At 42.6% G+C, this 22159-nt stretch overlaps 1 protein-coding gene across 5 annotated transcripts in view; it reads right to left on the reverse strand.

Annotated features, from left to right (window-relative positions):
- nav1b (neuron navigator 1b) overlaps positions 1-22159 on the reverse strand; it is an 89047-nt gene that overhangs the window by 42654 nt on the left and 24234 nt on the right. For 4 of the 5 annotated variants that reach the window (XM_084063184.1, XM_084063182.1, XM_084063183.1 and 1 more), the window contains exons 4-6: positions 17972-18709; positions 11194-11296; positions 6606-6962 (exon numbers count right to left, since the gene is read on the reverse strand). In XM_084063184.1, the coding sequence (XP_083919310.1) occupies positions 6606-6962; positions 11194-11296; positions 17972-18709 (1198 nt within the window). The remainder of the gene's footprint in view (positions 1-6605; positions 6963-11193; positions 11297-17971; positions 18710-22159) is intronic. The other variant, XM_084063185.1, reaches the window with a different exon arrangement.

A 22159-nucleotide genomic window follows, 5' to 3' on the forward strand; every position in this document is an offset into this window, starting at 1 on the left:
AGGTGCACCCGCTCTAATGGAATGCCTGTGAGGCAACTTCAACATCGATACTGTATCTCTCCGTTGCAGGCGGCTAAGTGCCCTTTCAGGGTTCTTTAGCCAATGAAGCTGAACCAAACACTGACAGATGACACACGTGCTTGTTTCTTTAAGAGTAAAAAACCCAAATAAGCTGTTTAAATTGCTTTCAGTGAATTTGAAAAACTGATGGTAACGATAAACATGTTTCTATTACCTCCCCTTGCAAAAGCATCAATCTACTAGCATGTCCCGTTTAAAGCATTAGAACAGCATTCACTTCATCAATCACAATGCCATCGTGATCAAACCCAACAGTCTCCCAGCGAGACAAACTGTACTGTGCATGAAAAAGCAACCATCAGATTCAACCAAACTGCTTACACTGCAGCTGGGTGAGCCTAGGATTCTGACCATAATTGACCCAACACCGCTTAAATGGCAGTGAACACAGAGTAGCACTGTAGAGCAGTTATAATTTATATACCAGGTATGGAAACATCAAACCTACACCCATAATGTAATGTGATTACTACTCCTATTCATAAACCAAGTCTAAGAACTTACAAGGCTTGTAATAATACAATACTGCATGAGCGATGGCTGTACTGTACCACTGTGTGGCGTGAACGCTGAGCCCGCAGGAAACAGTTATGATTCCTGTTCATAAATCCAACATTCATTAGAGGTGGTCAGGGCTAAATGGGGGACTATTTCTACTTTCTCTTTAGACCTAAGATGCTGTACATTCACTAGAGGACAGACAACGTTGTTTTCCATGGCTGAATAGCTATGGTTGCTACTTCCGTGCCGTGTCTCAATTTATGTCATTAAATGTCAGTTGACTTTTCTAGTTCAAACTGAATCTAAGCAAGGAGGGGGATGGGAGGAGAGGATGGAGAACAATTCTGTGCATTAATAGTACTGAACCAACAGATATCATGTGCCCTAGGAATTATTTAAAGATGTATAATAAATACCATTTGGTATCTTTTGTAGTTGAAATAATAATGATAGTATTTAGATCATTTACAAAGCAGCTGTACAAAGAATCTATTAAATAACAAGTAAATCGGGCTAAAAGAACAACAAGATTAAACGGCTACTAAAGGTGCATTAATAATTAAAAGCACAGATGAGAACATCATAGGGAAAGTGAAAAAGGCAAATAAACAACTTTACAAAAATAATAAGTAACCCTTACCAAGCGGCCCATAGGGCAGGAGCTTATCTCCTGTTTATGTAGTTTGATGTACAAGTACACCCCCAGGACATGACACTAATATGTCGCAGGGACTTACCCCCAATCCAGACCTTGATGCTGAGTGCCAAGCTCGGTATTGGGTCCCATTTTTACAGTCTTTGGTCTGACTCGGCCGAGGAATCGAACCTCGATCGCCCAATCTCCGGGGGCGGACACTCTAACCACAAAGCCACTGACCTGGCAAGTTTAAAATGATGAAGATGAGATTTAAAAGAAGATAGTGAGGGAGCAAGTGTAACTTCATCACGTTATTCCATATCTCTTTCAGTTCATCTTTGTCTCTGCAGCCTTGTCCATGGAATGGAGTGCACTCCCAGAAGATCTTAAGGTTAACCCATCTGTGACATTTTAGATTTTAGTTAAAAAAACATTTTGTGCAAATCTTTGAATTATATATATTCATATATATATATTTTTTAAACTCAAATCTTTGCTTTTGGGTGTCCTTGGAACAAGACATTTTGAGATGGGGGTCGGCTGCCAAATACTTAATTTCTGGGCAATGCGTTTCACAGTTTTAACCCAGCAGCCCTATGTAAATTACGCCACTGTTGAAAAGCATCCCAGCCCGAACAGTAACGTAACTAATAATTGGGCAGCGCGACCCGGACATGACCGTAATAATCCTAAAACAGATTTTTGGGCGGCCTGGAATGGCGAGGCCGTTCTGGAATTGTCCCAAATTTCCCAGTGGCCAGCACGTCCCTGCTGAAGAGTAAAATATAGAGTCAACTGCACTGTCTGCTACCCTGTCGTTGAGTATTGGTGTAAGGGAAGTAACAATTTCTCTCATGACCGATAGATGGATCCTATGAGGAGAAATGTGATCAAGGTAATACTAGATGACTGATGGCTCACAGTAGCAGTGATTACTGTCAGTGTGTACACATATAGGCTCATGCAGCCAGTAGTGTTTCGCTGGTGAGTTAATCAATAACCATTACACCACCACCAGCCATGTACTGTAGGTCTGGAGTTTGCTCCACAGAGACAACACATAAGGGAGATGTTGCAGGCACTCGGGACTGATTATTTTACCGGTAGATGTTAGTGCTTATAGGCAGTACAGTAATACATAAACTAGAACCAGGAGACCTGGTACTGCCAGACCCCTAGTGGTTGAAATCTGAATGGCCGGACTTCGCATGACGTGTGTGCAGAGGAAAAGAGGGACAGAAAAGAGGAAAAGAGGGACAGAAAAGAGGGAAAGAGGGAAAGACAAAGCCTCATGTAGGCCGACCCCCAGGGTCTGGCAAAAAAAAAGAAAATCATCATCTTATTGTGTCAGTGCATAAGGGCAAACAAGTCCTGTGTTGCTTTTTCCAACACAATTGTAAAATATCCTCATGATATTTAATAGAACATGCCATTTCATTGGGTATACACCTCGTTACAGCAAGGCTCCTGTCACACCAGTGAAAATGTATACATAATGTGGGTTTAAGAAGGGGGGGGGGGGGGTGCAGAAATTACACCTCTCCTGCTCGGTTGATTTCTTGACGGTTTCCATGGATACGCAGGAGGAGCCTGTTCAATTTTAAAGCGATGATGCTGATACTTCTCAATGAGCTAAACTGTGTGTGCATGCGTGCATGTGTGACTGTATGTGTGCATGCATGTATGTGTGTGTGTGTGTGTGTGTGTGTGTGTGTGTGTGTGTGTGTGTGTGTGTGTGTGTGTGTGTGTGTGTGTGTGTGTGTGTGTGTGTGTGTGTGTGTGTGTGTGTGTGTGTGTGTGTGTGTGTGTGTGTGTGTGTGTGTGTGTGTGTGTGTGTGTATGCGGTCACCAATCTGGATTATCATGCTCTCAAGGGCTGTGCAACGGAAATGCAAACATATTCACAAATATGCAAAGCGATGGTGCAAGCAACTGAGGAAACTAGAGCAAGTGATGTTGCTCCCATTTTGGAAATTGGATTAAGCAATTATCCACACCGGGGGCCACCATTATATTTTCGTGAGGCACTGTAATATTAACCCTTGGTAGACTATCACTAGCATGTCCTTATTCCTGATAGAGCATAAGATGACAGGGACATTTTCTAATGACACTAATACAACACCAATTGGCCGGCATATTACCATAGTATTCAGAATCATTGGGGTTTCCCCGTCGTTTTACAATTAAGGAATGCCATAGTCAAGTGGAAAATGTCCTCCACGTTCAATGTCACTATTATTGTTAATAACAGTCAGCAAAATGCCTGCCTTTTCTCTTTTAAATACAATAGAGATGCAAAAAGGCGTGGGTGTGGATTATAACCTGGAGACAGGTGGTACACAATAGGGATGCCGGGGTTTCTCAGGAGTCACCTTGAAACCCGTGCCCTGGAGGCCGTCTGCATGGGTGGCAATACACCAAGCATGATGGGACTTTCTTTTTTAACCACGTCAGCAGCTTAGGGTCACTGTAGCCTGCAGGACTATTAAATAAAGGTGAGTTCCAGTTCCACCCCCATCATGTTTATTAGCAGTCCCATAGTGGTTGATACACAGGTACAGAAAACGGGGCAGATTCATTTGGAGTAGGTGGATGTCACTGTTAGGAACGGTGCCCATGAAAAATAATCCCTGTTCAGCCCTGACTTCATCAATGTTATACTCTTTATTTTCACCTTGCTCTCTACCTCCAAAATCCAACTCTCTACAAGTACAGTACATTAAAGTACAATTACAAACCCATTATTTTTAGCTATTTTAATAACCCATTTAATTGTCCCTTTCTTGCTTTCTCTCTTTCTCCTTTCTACTGTCCCTTTCTCCTTTACCCCCAATGACTTGAAGAGTTGTAGTTCCATCAGTATTTTTAAAAGAAAACTAAAAAAGTACTGTAAAGAGCCACTCAACTGTCTGTGTAACCACTGGCATTTTAGCTCATGGTCTTCTCTTCTATGCAAATAATTTTGTTTTCTATTTGTCATTGCATATGTCATTTTTAGCTGGCTCTGTGGGTGGGTGTGATGTAACATGTGTGTTCTTGTTTTAGTTTCTCATTGTGTGTTGCTCTGTTTTAATCGCGACCCGCCAAAGGGAGTGAACATGACGCATGGTGAGCTAGTAGATCTGCAATTTTTGGTGAATGTTCCCCCAAGAATAGGGACGCTGGAATTCAAGTGGTATGTGCAAAAAAACACTGTGCAAGAAATGGAAAACTAATTAAAGAAAAAAGAATCTAGCTAAATCATGAAACATGTTAAGACAACCCAGTTCCGTATCACCCATTTTCACCTTTTTCTACTCTAATTTCGCCTCTTTTTCTGAAACCGGTCTTGTCCCCAATATAGTCTCCATAGTAAGAACCTGACCTGGCTGCCAGGCCCACAGAGCTGAGCCCAAATCCCACTGCATGTGCAGCAGTGATAAAGCTGCTCAAATCACACCAGAGGACTGACCTGGATTCATTTTCAATCTCTTTCTTGCTTGCTGTCTTTCACTTGTTCATCTCTCTCTCTCTCTCTCTCTCTCTCTCTCTCTCTCTCTCTCTCTCTCTCTCTCTCTCTCTCTCTCTCTCTCTCTCTCTCTCTCTCTCTCTCTCTCTCTCTCTCTCTCTCTCTCTCTCTCTCTCTCTCTCTCTCTCTCTCTCTCTCTCTCTCTCTCTCTCTCTCTCTCTCTCTCTCTCTCTCTCTCTCTCTCTCTCGCTCTCTCTCTCTCTCTCAGTTTTCAATAAACTCAGGAGGGAGAATAAGCTGAATGATGTGTTAGGAGAGCTGCAAAAGTGAAGCAGACTAAAATAATGGAAAGAGGAAGGGAGAAGAAAGAAGGTAAATGTTGTATTTCCAGAACTGAAAGTACCAGCAGATAGCTGCCACCCGAAGTCCAGACAAGCTATTCAACCCATGTGCCAAAGGACTGGTAAACATAAATAAACTAGCCAGCTGTGTCCAGTTGACATTACGCCTGCACAGTAAAATCCGTCTGGGCAAAAGATTGAAGTGATCCTGTCTATCTGCAGCAACAAGTAATATTGGATGGTAGACGTAAGTCTAACATCCAATTGCATACAGCAATTATATATACGCTTAGATAAAAAGCTTTTACAGTATAAAAGTTAATATGCAAAATTAATTATTTTTCTTTCAACGGATGCAGTGGTAGTGCAGTCACTAATTTGTCTCTTTTTCGAATTATATGGAAAACATTGTATTTAAAACTGTATTGCATTGTAATAATATTCCACATTATGTAAGCCTCTTTTCAGCTCATTTGCCTACAGACATAATATTGATACCAGTCCCACAACAATACATCACAGCACAATAACATAACACTTTTTCCTTTGAAACATTCGATAATACCATATTGACTTAACTACTGTTCAAAGCAGTTCTACCCTCAGCAAAAACAAAGTTTTGAGAATCAGCACAATTCTTATTCAGCTCTTTCTCCTCTAGGAGAGAAAAAGTGTCTTGGCTGCTTTGAGAATTCCTTGAAGACCAAGAACAAGGAAGTTTAGCTGCAGACAGACTGCTGATGAAAGCTTTTTGATAAACCTGTACCAAGCACAAGTGCCAAGTCTAGATAACAATCACGTCTATTACAAAGATGACTTTGTTTCTCTGTGTGTGTGTGTGTGTGTGTGTGTGTGTGTGTGTGTGTGTGTGTGTGTGTGTGTGTGTGTGTGTGTGTGTGTGTGTGGGGGGTATTAATCTTTAATCTATTTAAGATTAATACTAAAATGCAACTGCATGTTGTGGCTAATATTGTGCATGGAGCAATGCAATTGAGAACCTAATTAAAGTAGTGGGCCAATCGGTATATTGATTATAGACCATGTCAATGTCATTGTTGTGTTGCAAAAGCGTTTGGATCCATGTTACAGCTATTGATATTTGCAAACACTGAAACAGGACATAAACATAGGCCTATTTAAAATGTTTAAAGTTTAAAGTTTTACAAGGTCTATATGAGAAGAATCTAATAATGAAATCACTCGCTGATCAAGTCATCGTGGAGGCAGGAAGGACGAGTGTGTCAGTGTGCTGCATTCTGCCGACCAATGCCACATTTTTCCACCAATATTTTGTCAAAAAGTACAACATTTTCTAATACATATGAAAAATTAAAGTTTCTATTTGAGAATATTTAACTTATGCGCCAAACATGTATAAATAGATAAACTGACTTTGTTTGCTCACGTGTTGCAACACAATGTGTTGATAATGACATGCACAAAATAGGGCCACCAGCATGAAAGTTGTTTGGATGGTTAACAATTGCTGAAACTGAAGTCATCAAAAATGTCACAGATACACGTACAGTATATCGGACTGGTTCTGTCTCTAAATCTGTCAAAGAAACAATTATTTATCTTGAGTCTCTCTTACCCATTAGCCAGGTTGTCATCGTCATCCAACTGCAGACTCTTGCCTACAAGGTCGCTGTCACTCAGGTAACCAGACTTGAGGTCGACGTCATCGCCATCCAATCCCTCAATGAGCTTGATGCAGGAAGTGCTGCTAAGACATCGTGCTGGCATCGTGTGGGCGGTATACTGCGAGTGCGAACCCGTCTTACTGCCCTGGTATCCTCCTCCCGTGGAGGAAGGAGCGTCGCCTGCTTGAAGACGGGGACTGGACTGGCCGTGGCGCCAGGAAAGAGGCGAGGAGCGGTTGGATAGGCTGGACATGCTGCGAGCGTTGGTCTCGTCACTGTCGTAGCCGACGTTACTGCTGTCCAGACAGCTAGGGGCATGGGGAGGATGGTTTAGTTTATGTTTTTGGTTTTTGTTCTCCTCCTACGAGATGTTTTACATGCATATTTTCACCTAACTGTTTCACCGTCACTATATTTTCACCTAACTGTTTCACCTTCACTTTTACTTCACCAGGCACATCAGGCCATCATGAGGATTCTGTTTCGTGACGTCATACATGTAGCGGCATGAGCTTTGATTGGTCTGAGGTGACATAGAGGTGTGGACTCAAGACTCGACTTGGACTCGAATAAAAAATGCGATGACTTTAGACTCGACTTGAGCCCCAATGACTCGTGACTTGACACGACTTGAGCCCGTGAAAATGCTTGATACCTTCCCACAAGCCCAAATATTTAAAAAGAATGTTATTAAAAAAGTGTCCCACAAAACATTTAATTCAATTAATATCGAAATCCCATCAGCGACACCAAGAGTCATGGTGGTGCAGAATATCCCAGCATATTGAAACATGTGTCACCAATCCAAAAATGTTTGCAATATGCAAAACCTGTGGGTTGAAATTCACAGATGGAGACACAACAACTGCGAACTTTGTTCGACATTTGAAGTTACACAAATAGGTAAGTCGATGCAGATATGAACATACTGTAGCTAGTGAGCTATGGTACAAAGGAATCAGCTTCTATGGCCAAAGAGAGAGAGAGAGAGAGAGAGAGAGAGAATGAGAGACCTATACGTTACCAGAGAGAAAGAGGGAATGCTCAATTGCTCATGATTTGAATACATTTTTTATTTTTGGACTTGGACTTGAAACAAAATGTTTAGGATTTGGACTTGACTTGGCAGTCTCGACTTGAGACTTGACTTCGGACTTGCCTGTCTTGACTTAGTTGACTATAGGGACTTAACTCAGGACTTGAGAGCAAAAACTTGAGAGTTACTTGGGTCTTGAAAAACAATGACTTTGTCCCACCTCTACATATAGACAAAGACAAACTCTGCTCTAGACAGGTTAGCCTACAGCCACACCATAAATAAACATTACCGTATGTGCCAGGGTGACAGTCCCAGTGCCCCTGATAGTATATTTTATGTGTGCTATGGCACAGATAGTGGAACATAAAGATAAACCATATATAAAGATAAACTGTTTTCTTTGTCAGCAAAATTTAGAGCCTCAATCTGTCAGTTTTATGTCCGTTGTCTCCTTGTACCTCTGTCCTGATGGAGAGAGGTAATGTATCATCATTGACAACCTACCCAACACCAGGGTATACATTTCTCTATTGGAAGAGTATAGGGAGACCACCTCCAGTTATATTATATTAATATACTGTACTCTACCATACAGACTGGTTAAGATAACATATAATTCATTCAAATAAGTCCCATATTTTAGCTTAAAAATTAATCCATAGTGTCAACTAATAGCTGGTGACCCAGATACAGCAGTACAATCTCAAAACCTTCAGGGACTAAAGCTGGAAGGATGTCATTTCAGAACTCAAGGACAAGTAGGATACACTATAATAATCTCTGTGTTAAAGGGGCATCTTTCTCTTCCTTATTTATTTCTCTCTCTGTACAGAATGTCTACAATAACCAATTGAAATGTTCATACCTCTTGAGATCTTTCTTTCACTACAATGTGGGTGAAAAACATACATTGATTTAGATTGCAAATGATAATGATCCTGTGCAGAGGGCTCAGCAAAGTATTCCTTTAAAGTATTTTACTTTAAGTGGGTCAGGTTCTGAAATGCCCTTGCAATGACTGGGAGCATCTTCCAGGTCTGGCGATTGCATAACCGAATGCACCAACACACCCACGCAAATAAATAATGCAATAGTTGCGACCATGGGAGTATTTTTATCCATTTGTGGATGGTGATTGGTATGGTTGGTGACTGTTGAAAGTAAAGGAATGTAAAAACCTTTGACAATTTCACAATGCATTATACTTAAACTTGAACCACACAGTCCCTTTACGGTTTCTGACAGAGGACACCATTTTGAATTGTTGCTAAATTGTTAAATAAATACATTAAAATAAATAGTTTAACTTAATAATTCATATAAATGCCTTGGCCAACTAAAGAAAGATTTTCCTAGACTTAAGTGCAATATTCACCTGATGACAAGAATTACTGAACATATGAAAACCCATCATTCTCGTCTCTTCAACTGTGTCTTACAATTCCGTTAACGTATACTGTACAGTGGGGCAGCACCATAGACTGTAAAAAAAGAATGGACAAAGCCACTCCCCTGCTTTCTACAGAACGAAAATGAAGCCGATAGTTCAGGAACATGCATTCCTCCATCGTTAATATATACAGTTGGCCACGCCGGAACTCAAACGCTATTGGTTGAGACCAGACACGTGACCAGCGAACCGGAAAACACCCCCAAAAATGCTATTGGTTGGGTAGCTTGTCAATCAAGAGCGGGGGCGGGGAATGAATGCTATTGGTTGTGTAGGTTGTCAATCAAATCATCCCGCCCCTCCTGGAGCATAGCCTACTTTATCGTCAATTTTAGAATAAATGGGACCATAATTTAGCAAAACGCATATCATGATGATTGAAAGGAGACTTTAAACTAGCGACTGGAAGCATATAGAATTTATGACACTTTTTATTACGGTAAGAAAATCTAGTCTAAAGTTTGTCAAAAACCCATTCACTTGCGCTAAAATAAATTCTTTCTGACACTTCAGGTCGGCGCAGGGTAAAACAGCGCCACTCTGGCCATTCATAAGCTTCCGTGTTGGCCTCATCGTAAATATCCAAGCCTTGCCCCTTGGGCAGCACATATAATCTAGCTATTGTCAGTATTAATCCATGTTTTTGTTTCCCACAGTCTGTAAAAAATCCAAGTGTAAACTGAACAAGGTCAAATGAGTTAGCTCATGTCAAACGAAGATCCCATCAAGAACTTCAAAGCCATCCCCAGCAGAGATGAGCAATGCACATTATCGCTGGTTAGAGATAAGAGAAACCCAAAATGAAAGCTAGGACATGAATACAGAATGAGTCTTGTCTTCTTGACTGTCTTCTAATGAGTCACTGCAATATCCACTTTGAGGTTACGAGCTTTAGAGTTATTTATTTATCTTTAATTTTTCATCATGGTACAGATGAGTTGATGTGCTGGTGAATGGGGAAGAGAGTTCAAAGAACAAACACACTCGCTCCTTTTAGTGGCCTTTTTAGTTATTATGTCTCATATAAAAGCCTTGTGCAATCTTAGGGTTCAGATGAATTAACGCCTGACACAGGACTCAAAGGATTCTTTATTTTTAAAGTGACATAATATAATATTCAGACCAATTCAGATCAATGTTAAATCTTTAATTAAAATATGAGATGTAGCTACCTTTTTTATGGTAAAAACAAATGTATGGTCTACTATTAGAAGTTCTACAGTAAAATATTCAACTGTAACTGTATGGTCTCCTTGTGCAAATGATCAAGGGAAGCTCAGAGGCTATTTAAATTCTTTCAGTCAGATTGTACACACAACAGAAATGGGATGTTTGAGATAAAGGTGGACGACAGATGTTAGCCATGTGGTAACTCTCCAAGCACACTTGACAATTGTTTACACATGATTGTGCTACGTATCAATCCAATTATTCATCCATTGTTTGTTCACTTTAGAGCAGGGGTGGATTACCCTTTGCTCGCTAAACTATGACATAATTCAGCTTGTGGTTTTTATTCCTTCAAATAACATAAGCACTAGGGGTGTGCCGATATGTCGTCCCGCGATATATCGCGATACGTTTTCGTGACGATATGTATGGTTTTGGCGAAAAAAAAAAATGTTTTGAAAAAAAACAAACAATAATACAATTTTTACAATAATAATAATCAGGCATGCAAACAGCCCCGAGGTGAAAAGGGTGACAACATGTTGTTTTTTTTCGGGTCAGGTGTCACACTATTGCCCTATTTGGATTCAAAACGGCTATTGTAGCTGAAAAGCTACAAGTTTGCATGTCTGAATAATGCAAAAACAGAATTATTTGTTTGCACATTTGCTTTTTTTCTCCCCCATATATTTTCATAATAAAAAAGTGCGTATCGTATCGAAATCGTATCGAAGTTGTGAGCCCAATATCGTATCGTTTCGTGAAATTAGTGTATCGGCACACCCCTAATAGGCACTAATCTGGTTCTCAGCAAATATTTACAAGACATGCAATAGTTATTAAAAAAATACAGATATATTGTAGGTTTTCTGCATCTCACCTATGGCTGAGCTGGGATCCACGCAGACTGGACATCGTATCCTCCAGGTTCTGCCGGAGGTCAAGGACATTCTGCACTGTCCGCTTCCTCTGTGACTCCGGGTCTGTGGGTCAGTCATGCACAACAATAGATCATAAAACATTTAGGTCTTCAAGAAGAAAAATGCAGACTTTGTCCTCTCTCTCTCTCTCTCTCTCTCTCTCTCTCTCTCTCTCTCTCTCTCTGTCTCTCTCTCATTACATGCACATGCGCATAAACATTGTGCATCTACAGTACGTGCATAAATGCATGTGTGTCTGTCAGCCTGCTTATTTGTTTCTGGTTTGAGGAGACAGGTGTCTGGCTGGCAGTAATTCACATCCGTACCATGTTCACAACAATAGGCAGACAAATAGACTCCAATGCGCTGCTTCACTGTGGCATATAAATGAATCAATAAAATGTGAATCTTCTGGGTAGCGCAGCAGGGCTAAAGTTCCTGTTGACCACCATGGAGACAGACTGGGGATCGAATCCCGCACTGTTCATCCGGCTTGGCTGGGTGCTCTATTAAACACAATTTGGCCATGTCGAGAAGGGTCAGAGCCATTTAAGGGGAGTTGCGTCACCTCCGTTCACTTCATCGGACCAGTCCGAGGAGCCGAATGGTGACAAAGCCCTGAACCCGACGTTTACGGAACGCACTGGAGTCTATGAGCGTTTGTCACTATTTCAAGTTAACATGAACCACGTGACCGGTGCTGTTTCCTGCCCCCGAGGTGACACAACTAACGACTCCTACAGGTTGGTCAGGGCGCCTCCTCTGCAGGGAGCAGAACTGGGGAACTCAGAGGAAACCTGTGCCCTCGCCAAGACCAGTATTGGGGACTACATTGGGGTTTGAATTAACCTCGGTCCCAGCCTCACTCATCTGCGAAAAGAAGAGCCTGGTCACGACCTAAAGCAGCGAGTGTCTAGGAAGTCCCGAGTGGACAGGATTTCCGTTTCCCCCGGAAACAATATTTTTTGACCAATCACAACACTCGTTTCATTCATGGAGAATGTTAACAGATTTGTAAAGCATCAACGTCATTTCCTTGGGCGGTACTTCCGCCAAATTCAACCATTTCCGGTTGTCAACTTCCTAGACAACCAACATCCCAGGTCTTGCCCAGGGTGGGTTTGAATTGGCATAATGACTAAATTGGGAGAAAATGATTAACCCACTCAATCCGGGAACGCATACTGTGTCATTTTTGATTTTTAGCTATAACAATTATTTTACACTTTGGGCTGTTCAAAAATAGCAGATATATAAGCTCATAGCGCGGCACAGAGTGCCACGCTACGAGCTTGTACATCTGCTATTTTTTTTTTTGAAAAATCTTGAAAATGTATGCAAATCTTTGAATATATATGTTTTTTAAAGCGAAATATTTTAACTCAAATCTCTGCTTATGGGGATTCTACAAATGTCTTTAAATCCTAACAGGTTTTTTTTTTATTATGTTGCTGTCAGTGTTAATCAAACTTTTTTTATGTCAAGGACCACACCACAAAATGATATATATTTGTCCGCAGACCCCCCATCATCTCAAATTGTTTAGTTCCAGGGACCCCCAGAGCAAAGATTTGAGTTAAAAATGGAAAGATTTGCACACATTTTCACAATTATTTTTCAAAAATAGCCAAATACTGTACATCTAAAAATGACACGGATGCGTTCCCAGATTGAATGGGTTAAGGGGAATAAAAATGTGAGTCACACTGACTCGCTAGGATCTAATTTGAAATGTTCCCCCCCTGCCACAGCTCCCCATCATCTTATCAAGAAACACACCATGTCCGTTTCATATTTAGTCATCCTTATGTTTATGACAAGCTGAACCGTGCCCAAAAGGAAAGTGGGTTGTTTTGCTCTCATTTTGCACCATGTTATAGGAACTTTAAAGTGCTGCGTTAAAAACACTACATCTACTATTGCAGCTACAGTATGCAGTCATAGATATATATACATGACATCTCTGCAAGGCAAATGCAAAGCAGAAGCCCTCTGTATAGAGTACATACCGTAATGTATTTTTCCAAAAAAAAAAAATACTATTCTACATATTACATTACAATACACATCTTATTGATTTTGCAATGGATCACTTTCAACCCGATAGAACACTGCTGAGTATGTAGTTTGTAACACAATTGCCAATGATACAATCCAAGAACAGGGAGTGGTCTTGGACAGAGCATGCATCTACATCTGTTTTGAAGATTAATGCTGTTATAATCTTTTCTCTTAAATGTCTTTCAAAAAACCTCACATCGTCTTCTCCTCCCTGAATCACTCTATCCTCTCCTACATCTTTCTCATCCCAATAATGCTTTCCGAAATATTTTCCTTCTGAATGTCTTCTCTTCATTCTGTCATAGATGATTGTTGATGGCCTTGCAGGAATATGCCTTTGCGTGTGCATACACAGCACCACAGCGCTGATGCTTGCACTCCATATCTTGTGCACTTGGAAGTCACTCTGGATTAGAGCTTCATGCAGTTTAAGCCTGGAATATGAGGTGAAAATAAAGGGGACTGTGCTGTGACTGACAGTTCTTGTTGCACTGCATTGCAGTGATGTGAATGACACAGATAGTGAAAGAACCCTTTCACAATACTGAAGCAGACCTGAAAGGGGATAGGCCTGAGAATAATGATGTACTATAGGATTCTTCTTCTGTGATGCCGTGGTAGAGATGAAATTGGTTCTAAAATACATGTAAACTAGAAAAAGTGCTCCTCGGAGCACAGGTCTCCGCCAGGTCAGGTACGTTATTCTGGCCTCCTGGTGGCGCTATAATAGGCCAATGTGAAAAGGGTGCCATTTATTCTTAGGTCTTTCACGGCAATCAGACCCAGCATTCATGATTTGAGGCATTTTGTTCCAAAAATATGTTTTGCTGAATTAGACCTGCTGGTGCCGCTATAACAGGCCAATGTGAAAAGGGTGGCATTTCTTCCTCGGCCTAGTGGGAATGTGCGTGTGAAATTTCACGGAAATCACAAGCTGCGTTCATGGTTTGAGGCAGTTTGTTCAAAACGGACCAATCCTGCAAACTTTGGATGGCAACCTTAACCAATGAGGATGGAATATGGGAAATCGGACAGATCAGGGTTGATCACATGACTATAGAGATACTGTGTACCGATTTGCATGGCGTTTGGTTAAAAACTCTAGGAGTAATGTGAAAAAATGGGTTTTGCACAAATCGGCCTCCTGGTGGCGCTATAACAGGCCCATGTGAAAAATTTGAGGCAGAGGTTCTGAATTGGCATCCAGGGAGTGTGTGCACACAGTTTCGCAGCGACCGGGCCAACGGTGCCGGAGATTTGGTGGTAACACACGGACAGGACGGACGGACACACGGACGGACGGAGGGTAAAACATACTCTCTCGCCATGCCTTCGGCCTGGCGGAGACAAATATCAATGAACACATGCAGTGTAACTTCTTATATAGAACTATTAAGAGACTATTCACTGTAAACTTGTTAAGGCACTGTGGAAGCTTTCTTCCTGAGTTTATGGTCTGATCAATATGTAGTCTGTTACACTGCTTACAGTAAGTTGTACAAGCTATCTGTCTTCCCCACCCAAGTATTGTTCCTTGGCCTAACATGCCTTTTGAACAAGATCTTAGCCAAAGTTTAGACATTCACTCTGCAAAGACTCCAGGAAGTTGTGATTTTGAATGTTTGATGCCAAATTCAACTTGAGCACATTCTATAGCAAGCTATGGAGAATGTGACCTTCTGCTCTATTCTCTCCATGAATATACCTCAGAGGAATATTCCTGGTAACACTGAGCCAAATGGATGGATTATTAACACAGAAAGCTGAAAGCTAGTGAACAAAGGCACTATATGTGTGAACCCAAGGTGTGTTTGTTTTTTAACCTGCCTGGAGTCAAATGAATTGGGGTTTGTGCATCTGGACAATCGGGAATGATACCGTCAATGTCACTGTCAATTTTTATTGAATTGTGCTTTGTTTTCAACCCCACTCTCCTGACAATCTAGTAGACCGCAACATAGTAGAAAGAAAGCATTAACCAAAAGAAAGTACAGTATTGTTTTATGGAGGTCTAAAGGAAGTGTGATGTGGTATTCTATGCAACATTGCACAAACTTATGTTGTCAAATTGATAAACAGGTCTATTATAACAAAGCTGACCACCAAGTGATAGCATGACGAGCTACAAAGGAATCCTCTGTAATCCAGGACAAGCATCCTTTCATAAGCGTTATAATGATGAGACTTATGCTGAAGTAGAAAAAAAAGACACACGAGTGTGCACATGGCATTATGCATGCTATGAATGAACAGAATGCTACGCATAAATAGATCTATTTAGGAGGGACATCCATTGAACCCTGTACAGTTGTAGCCTGGCTAGTAGAGTTGTATGAATGTGGCATCAACTACACGAATGGTTTTGATGACAATGAATGAAATGACATCATAATCCTTCCTACAGTATTTCTACATTTGTATGCTCAGTCCATGTTTCCCATTCACCAACAAAAAGCGCTTCACTCTTTACAAAGGACTGTGGGGTGTTATCATTTCAAATGATGATGAATAATTCATCAAGCAGATATTTTAAGTGTCATTCCCTTTTTGGTGAAATAATGGCAGCAATTGTTTTGAGGGAAAACTCAATGGAAATCAATGCATTCCATACAAGAGAAACAGAAAAGATGCATAAGCCTGAAGCATAAATTTAGCCAACTCTTGACATTTCTATTAAATGAGGTTAACACAGACATGGGTGTGGTACTGTATTTTACATGGCTAGCTCTCAGAAACTTTGACTGTGGTTCTACTGAAGAGTCATATAATTATTTAATCAAGGAAAATGCAGTGATGCACACGTGCACGTTGCATGTCCCATGTCAATGTTTAGCTGTAAGTGTGACCAACTTGAGTGATGGACACCCATACAAACTAATGAGGCATGAATAACAGATTAGATCACCGCTAATGTTTTCATTAGGATGAAGTGAAGGGCCATGTGTTGCTGACAGTATTAAGGAACAGAGCATCTGCCTTACCAAATTACACATCTCAGACGCACAACCGTGTAGTGTAAGCTTAATTTATACTTGCCAGAAATAGTAGATCTACAAGCTCGGGCAACGGGTTGCATGAATCAGGCTTAAAAAAGGCCCAGAGCCTGAGATTGGACTGCATTGTTTCAAGCAGTGTAGTCAGGACACCAGGCAGAGTATTGTTGTTTGACTTTAGCTCTTTAGCATAATACAGTATGTACAAATAAGAGTGCTAGTTTAGCCTCTCCCACCCCACTCTCAGTCACACTATATCACACTATATACTATAACTATAACATGCGTCTTTATGGTTTACCAGAAATAGATCACTTCTTTACAGTATTCTGTAGGGGGAAAATGACCACGAAACAAGCTTCCTGGGAAAACGATTGTGAAGAAAATTGGAATTCAATTGGCCAGAGTAATGCAGCCAATACTTGGGAACAAATGCAATTGCAGTAACTTGTGATATGTGTGCAAGTCATTTGATTTATCTGCCTTTTAGTCCAAACAAATTGAATGTTTGAATGTGTCATAATGACATGCATTGACAACACGGTAAAGTCCTCTGTGTTAATGTATCCATTTATAGCTCAGAGAATGTGCAAATGTAACCAAATGGTTTGTACACCTTCAGAGTAAAATTAACACCGAGGATTTTACAGCGTACCCCTACAATGTACACTTAAACCCTATATTCTTCATTGTCTTTGCCTCCACAACAAATCACTTCACTGAAAATAGCCGATCTACAGTACGAGCTCACAACGCATCACAACACAATGCACTGTGAGCTTGTAGATCTGCTTGTTTCATAGAATTTTCACACCCAGAATAGGGACACTAGGGTTCATGTGGTTACATACACTTCTGGACAGAAAGACGCTTTCTTGGCTATTTTTCTCTCCTATTGCTGATCGTGTGGACACCATCTGTCAATGGCTACGGATGAGTGGGGCTGGGAGGAGGCTAAATATGCGTCTGACATGTGCCTAAAATAAATTCAATGTGCCTTGGCTAATTTCCGGCCTCCATTTTTTTGGGAACCGTGCATGGATATCCTGCATGTACTGTACCATCGAGGCCATGGCCACTCACTACAGCAAATGGCAGAAATGACACTGATGAGAAAGAATATCAAGGGTTTCCTTTTGTTTCCCTTCATGCAATCGAACAGCAGCGTTATAATAGGAAACAAGTGTATTGCACACAATTGATGCCATCATGCCACACACAGTACACCTTAGCAAAAGAAAGCTATAAGCAATGATCATCCTTGTTAATTTAACTGATTCAAATATCTCTGGGATTCAACAAACCATACTGCGGAAACATGTGGAAATGCTGATCCGATTCAGTATTCAAGGAATCATTAAAAGAAAAGAAGAATTAAAAAAAGAAGCTTTTAAGAACATGCTTTGCAGGCAGAAGAGGAGTGATGTGAAATTCATACAGGCGAACCACCTGATCTCCATTCAGGGAAACCTGAGGCTGAGGGGCTGCAGCAGCAGGCAGGTGTTAGTGGTGGGAATAGTAAGGGGGTGGGGTTTGGGGGTGGGGGGCTTGACGGAGACTTTGAAAAGCGTAGAAAGATGGCGTTCAAACTGTAGCACATGACGGCCAGGCGCAAGGGGATTGGCTTTGCGTTAGAGGCTGGTAGAGGTTCTGCATATAGGCTCTGATGCTCTGCTGTACTCACCCAGCATCTGGCTGAAGAGCAGCTGTTCCAGGTCTCCCAGCACTGTGACCACCAGCTCTGGGTCCACCTTCAGGAAACCCTCCCCCTGGCTCTTGGACCCCGACTCCCCTCCGGCTCCGGCGGCCTGCTTCTTAGCGCCGGCCTTGGCCTTGCTGGAGAGGATCTCGTCGTCCGACTTCCCGTCCTCGGGTGCCTTGCTCAGCGGCTTCACCTCGGCGTAGGGCCCCCGAGGGATGCGGCTCTGCTTGTTCAGGGCAGAGGGGGCGGCCAGCGGGCTGAAGGGCTTGGGTTTGCCCTGGAACAGAGAATGCTCCGACTTGGAGAGGTTGCGAGAGAGCAGGGCACCTCCTCCCCCTGCACCGCCCCCGCCACCTCCTCCTGCCATCTTGGGCTTGCCCGCCTTAGGCTGCCCCACTCCGGGCTTGGCCATGTCGTCGCACCACTTGGGCTCGTAGAGGTGCATCTTCTTCTCGGAATCGGTGAGGACGGCCAGGTTGGTCATAGACCTCTGCTTGCGGAGGTTGGCGGGCATCGGCAGTCGGCCCTCGGAGCTACCTGCCCGGTAGACCTTCAGCTCTCCAGCTCTCTGTGCGCTCTGGGGCGCCGGGGGCTTGGCCCTCTTGGCCGCCACGCCGACCCCTTTTCCGTCGGCTTGGCCGTACACCTTCGTGCTATCGGTCCGCTCCATCTTCAGATCTCCCTCTCTGCCTTTCACGCTACTCCCATGAAGCATGCCTCCTGCATGACACCATTTAGAAAAAGCATCAACAGGAGGGTGGGGGGAGAGGCTTCCTCACACAAACCCCCCCTTTTGTTCCTTGTCAATAGAATGAAAAATATAATAGAAAAATAGAAAATGCAACAATGGCAATCCTGCAGACAGATTCCTTCTTTCTCGATCCCCCTGCTCCCTCCTGACAGGCTGCTGCAGCTGCAGCTGTTGCGGTGCTGCCCCGGCGCTCCCTTTCTCTCCTTCCCTTCCCCTGTCCTGTCGTTTCTCCCTTCCTCCGTTTTTTCCACACTCCTCCCTTAAAGCAGCACACCCTCTCCTCCTCCTCGCCGTTGAACCGCGCAGCAGCAGAAATGACAGCCGCGGCACACGCAACAACGGTCCCTCCTTCTCCTCCCTCTCTCCCTCCCTCCCTGCTAGCTTTCTGCTGCTTCTCCCTCTATCTCCTACCTCCCTCCTGCGCTCCATCCCTCCTCCCACCAACCCGCCCTCCCTCCCTCCTTCTCCTTGCATTTAAAGATGCTTCGCAGTGTCTCTGCAGACCGTGTGAATTGCAAGGGTGCGAATCCTCGCGATGTCAAACAATAAATGTGCACCGCTTACACCCGGGAAGGGTTCACCTTTTTCACACATCACGCTTCCACACGGCCACCCCGATTCCTTTGTTCTCCATCTCCCCACACCCCTCAACCCCTCCCTTTCTCCTTCCCCCATGCATGCTCATTACATTCAATATGATGCATGATTTGATGTTAGTGGGACTGAAATGTTGTGAGCAGTAATGCACATTTGTATTATTGTGATTATGCTCCATGCACATGACTGTATGGGGACTCTGCCTTCTGATCACAGCATTACCCACTTAAGCCTGACTTATGCTTTGGCTATTTGGAAAACAGACGATCTACATGCTCACAACGGGTCGCAATGCAACACGTTGTGAGCTTGTAGATCTGCTATTTTCAAACAAAATGTGAAATTGGGATTCAACAGTGTTGATATTTACAATTTTACCCCATTGCACTGATGTGAAAGGGAGAGGATTGTATGGTTTTATTACACTAACATCAACCTGGAAAATAATTTAAGCCATTAAATAGCTGTTGCCAAAAGAGTCCTCAAAAAACCTCAGCACTAAAAGTGTGTCAGCCAAATGGGTGACTTCAGTAGGGCAGACAAGAGACGATGTTCCAGTGTTAAACGCGACACACCCAAAACCATGCTTCGGAATAATTACCGTATATCTACAGCTCATAGAGGCTGAAGAGGCACACTGGCACACAGACAATATCATACTGAATTATGCAATGTTATTGCTTTCTGACAATGAAAAGTATGTCCTTTTTTAGACCTGAGAGCATAATCTTTTGTGATAGTCTACACACACACACAGTACAGTACACACACGCACGCACGCACGCACGCACGCACGCACGCACGCACGCACGCACGCACGCACGCACGCACGCACGCACCCATGCACACACACAGACACATCTGTCAGGAGTATTCTATGATGCTGTGGAGCCGGGCTCCTTGGAAACCACTCTCTCTATCTCATCACCTGCATGACATCTGTTACACCAGCTCGCACAAACAGACTGAGGGTTCCCTTCTGTCAATCAATAATAATTGTATTTAATATACAGAATTGAATGAATATATTTGTTAATTTTACATTGTCTTTGTCTATTTCTTTCTTTGTGTTTTCAGAAAATACTGCGTATAGCCTGCGAGCTAGTTCAGGCAGATACACTCGAGAGGTTTATGCGCATGTGCAGCACCATGTGGGCGATGTACTGTATGTGACGTTTCAAGCAGCTGACCAAATTGGCGGTCTCACCTGATTCATTGCACGTCCTCTTGCTGTCAGTGCTGCCACTGATGTTGTACGTGCTTTGTTTGCTCCCACCACCACCAGTATGCTCTGCTTTCCCTAGGGTTATGTTGCCCCCCGGGGGATTTGTTATAGATGTATATCTCCCTGCTCTTAAATGGTCGTCTGCTAATTTGCTGAGCAGGGAGTAATGCAATAGCAGAGCCTGAACGCCAAGATCAAATATAATATTCACACTTGTATCTACATTTTTATGAATACAAATGTTCAAGCTATTATTGGTCTCAATCTATTCGTGAGTTATCTGACTGAACTAATAGACTGTAAAGGGATAGTTCACCCCCAAAATGACTTTTTCTCTATTGATTAGTCACCCCATGGAGATTTGAATTAATGGATTTTTTTTTTTTTTTGTCGCATTCCTTAGCCAATAATTTGACGACCAGCATCGGTTCCGGTTGGAGACACAAAGAGTCTCCTTTGTGTCTCCTACCGGGACCGCTGCTGGTGGTCAAATCCATTTAAATTGCCCTTATCCAGGACACAACGTGAGTAAACAAGCACATGTGTTAATTTATCAATTTGTAACTTTGAAAGTGTATGCCCATGTGGCTACATTTGTACACAACACTGCTAATTTGACAGTGTAGAATGTCCTTACTTACTGTAGTTAATGAATAGCAACTCTAACAGTCTCATATGGGTCTCAAGGCACCTGGGTTGGCTCGGGGAGCATTGAAGGTGTTTGATGTCGTATGAAAAGCCAGAAACAAAGCCACAGCTTATCCTCCCTTATCACAAGGTCTCATGCTCCCCTGCTGACACCATTGATGGTGACCTGACTGCCATAATCCTCTGACTAAAGGACTTTCTGTGGTAGTAGTTAAAGAAGGAAATCCTTCAACCCATATTCATAGCTCTTAACCTTGTTTTCTGTACCAGCACTGGCAGCATTGGCAACAATTCAAGTTTGTCAAATTGTTGCATTTTTTTTTTATGTTGCTGTGGGGTAAGCGAGTCACCTAAAAGCCTATAAAAATATACTGTAACTGGAAACCAGAGGAACAAACAAGGGGAAGAAATTCAACATGATTGTATGCGAACATCTCTGTAATCATGCAAACAGGCTGAGTCAGATGTAGAGGGGAAAGGAATATCTCCAGGAGTTCTTATTTTTCAGCCTCAGAAATCTGGTTCATATCAGAAGTGCCTGGCTTCATCAGTCATTGTGCCCATGAGGCAGATCCATGTCCTTACTGCACTGAACGCTGCATCGCATCCAAGCCCTGTGCTAGTGAATGAGGTGCGGGCCACCCTTCCTCAGGAGAGAAGAAGGGCGGAGGACTATCCATATTCACATCTGGGTCTGATTCTCACTCTCTGACTGGCCATCCAGATCCAACTGACTATGTTTATTCTGTGTGTATGTACTGTATGTGTGCCTATGACTTTGTGTGTGCGTGTGTGTGTGTGTGTGTGTGTGTGTGTGTGTGTGTGTGTGAGCGCACGCTTGCACATCTATATGTGTGTGTGTGTGTGTGTGTGTGTGTGTGTGTGTGTGTGTGTGTGTGTGTGTGTGTGTGTCTGACATGCGTGCGTACAGAGGAAGGGTGATGATGGG

Source organism: Gymnoscopelus microlampas (assembly GCF_963454915.1).
Source record: "Gymnoscopelus microlampas genome assembly, chromosome: 7".
In the NCBI taxonomy this organism is placed as follows: Eukaryota; Metazoa; Chordata; class Actinopteri; order Myctophiformes; family Myctophidae; genus Gymnoscopelus; species Gymnoscopelus microlampas.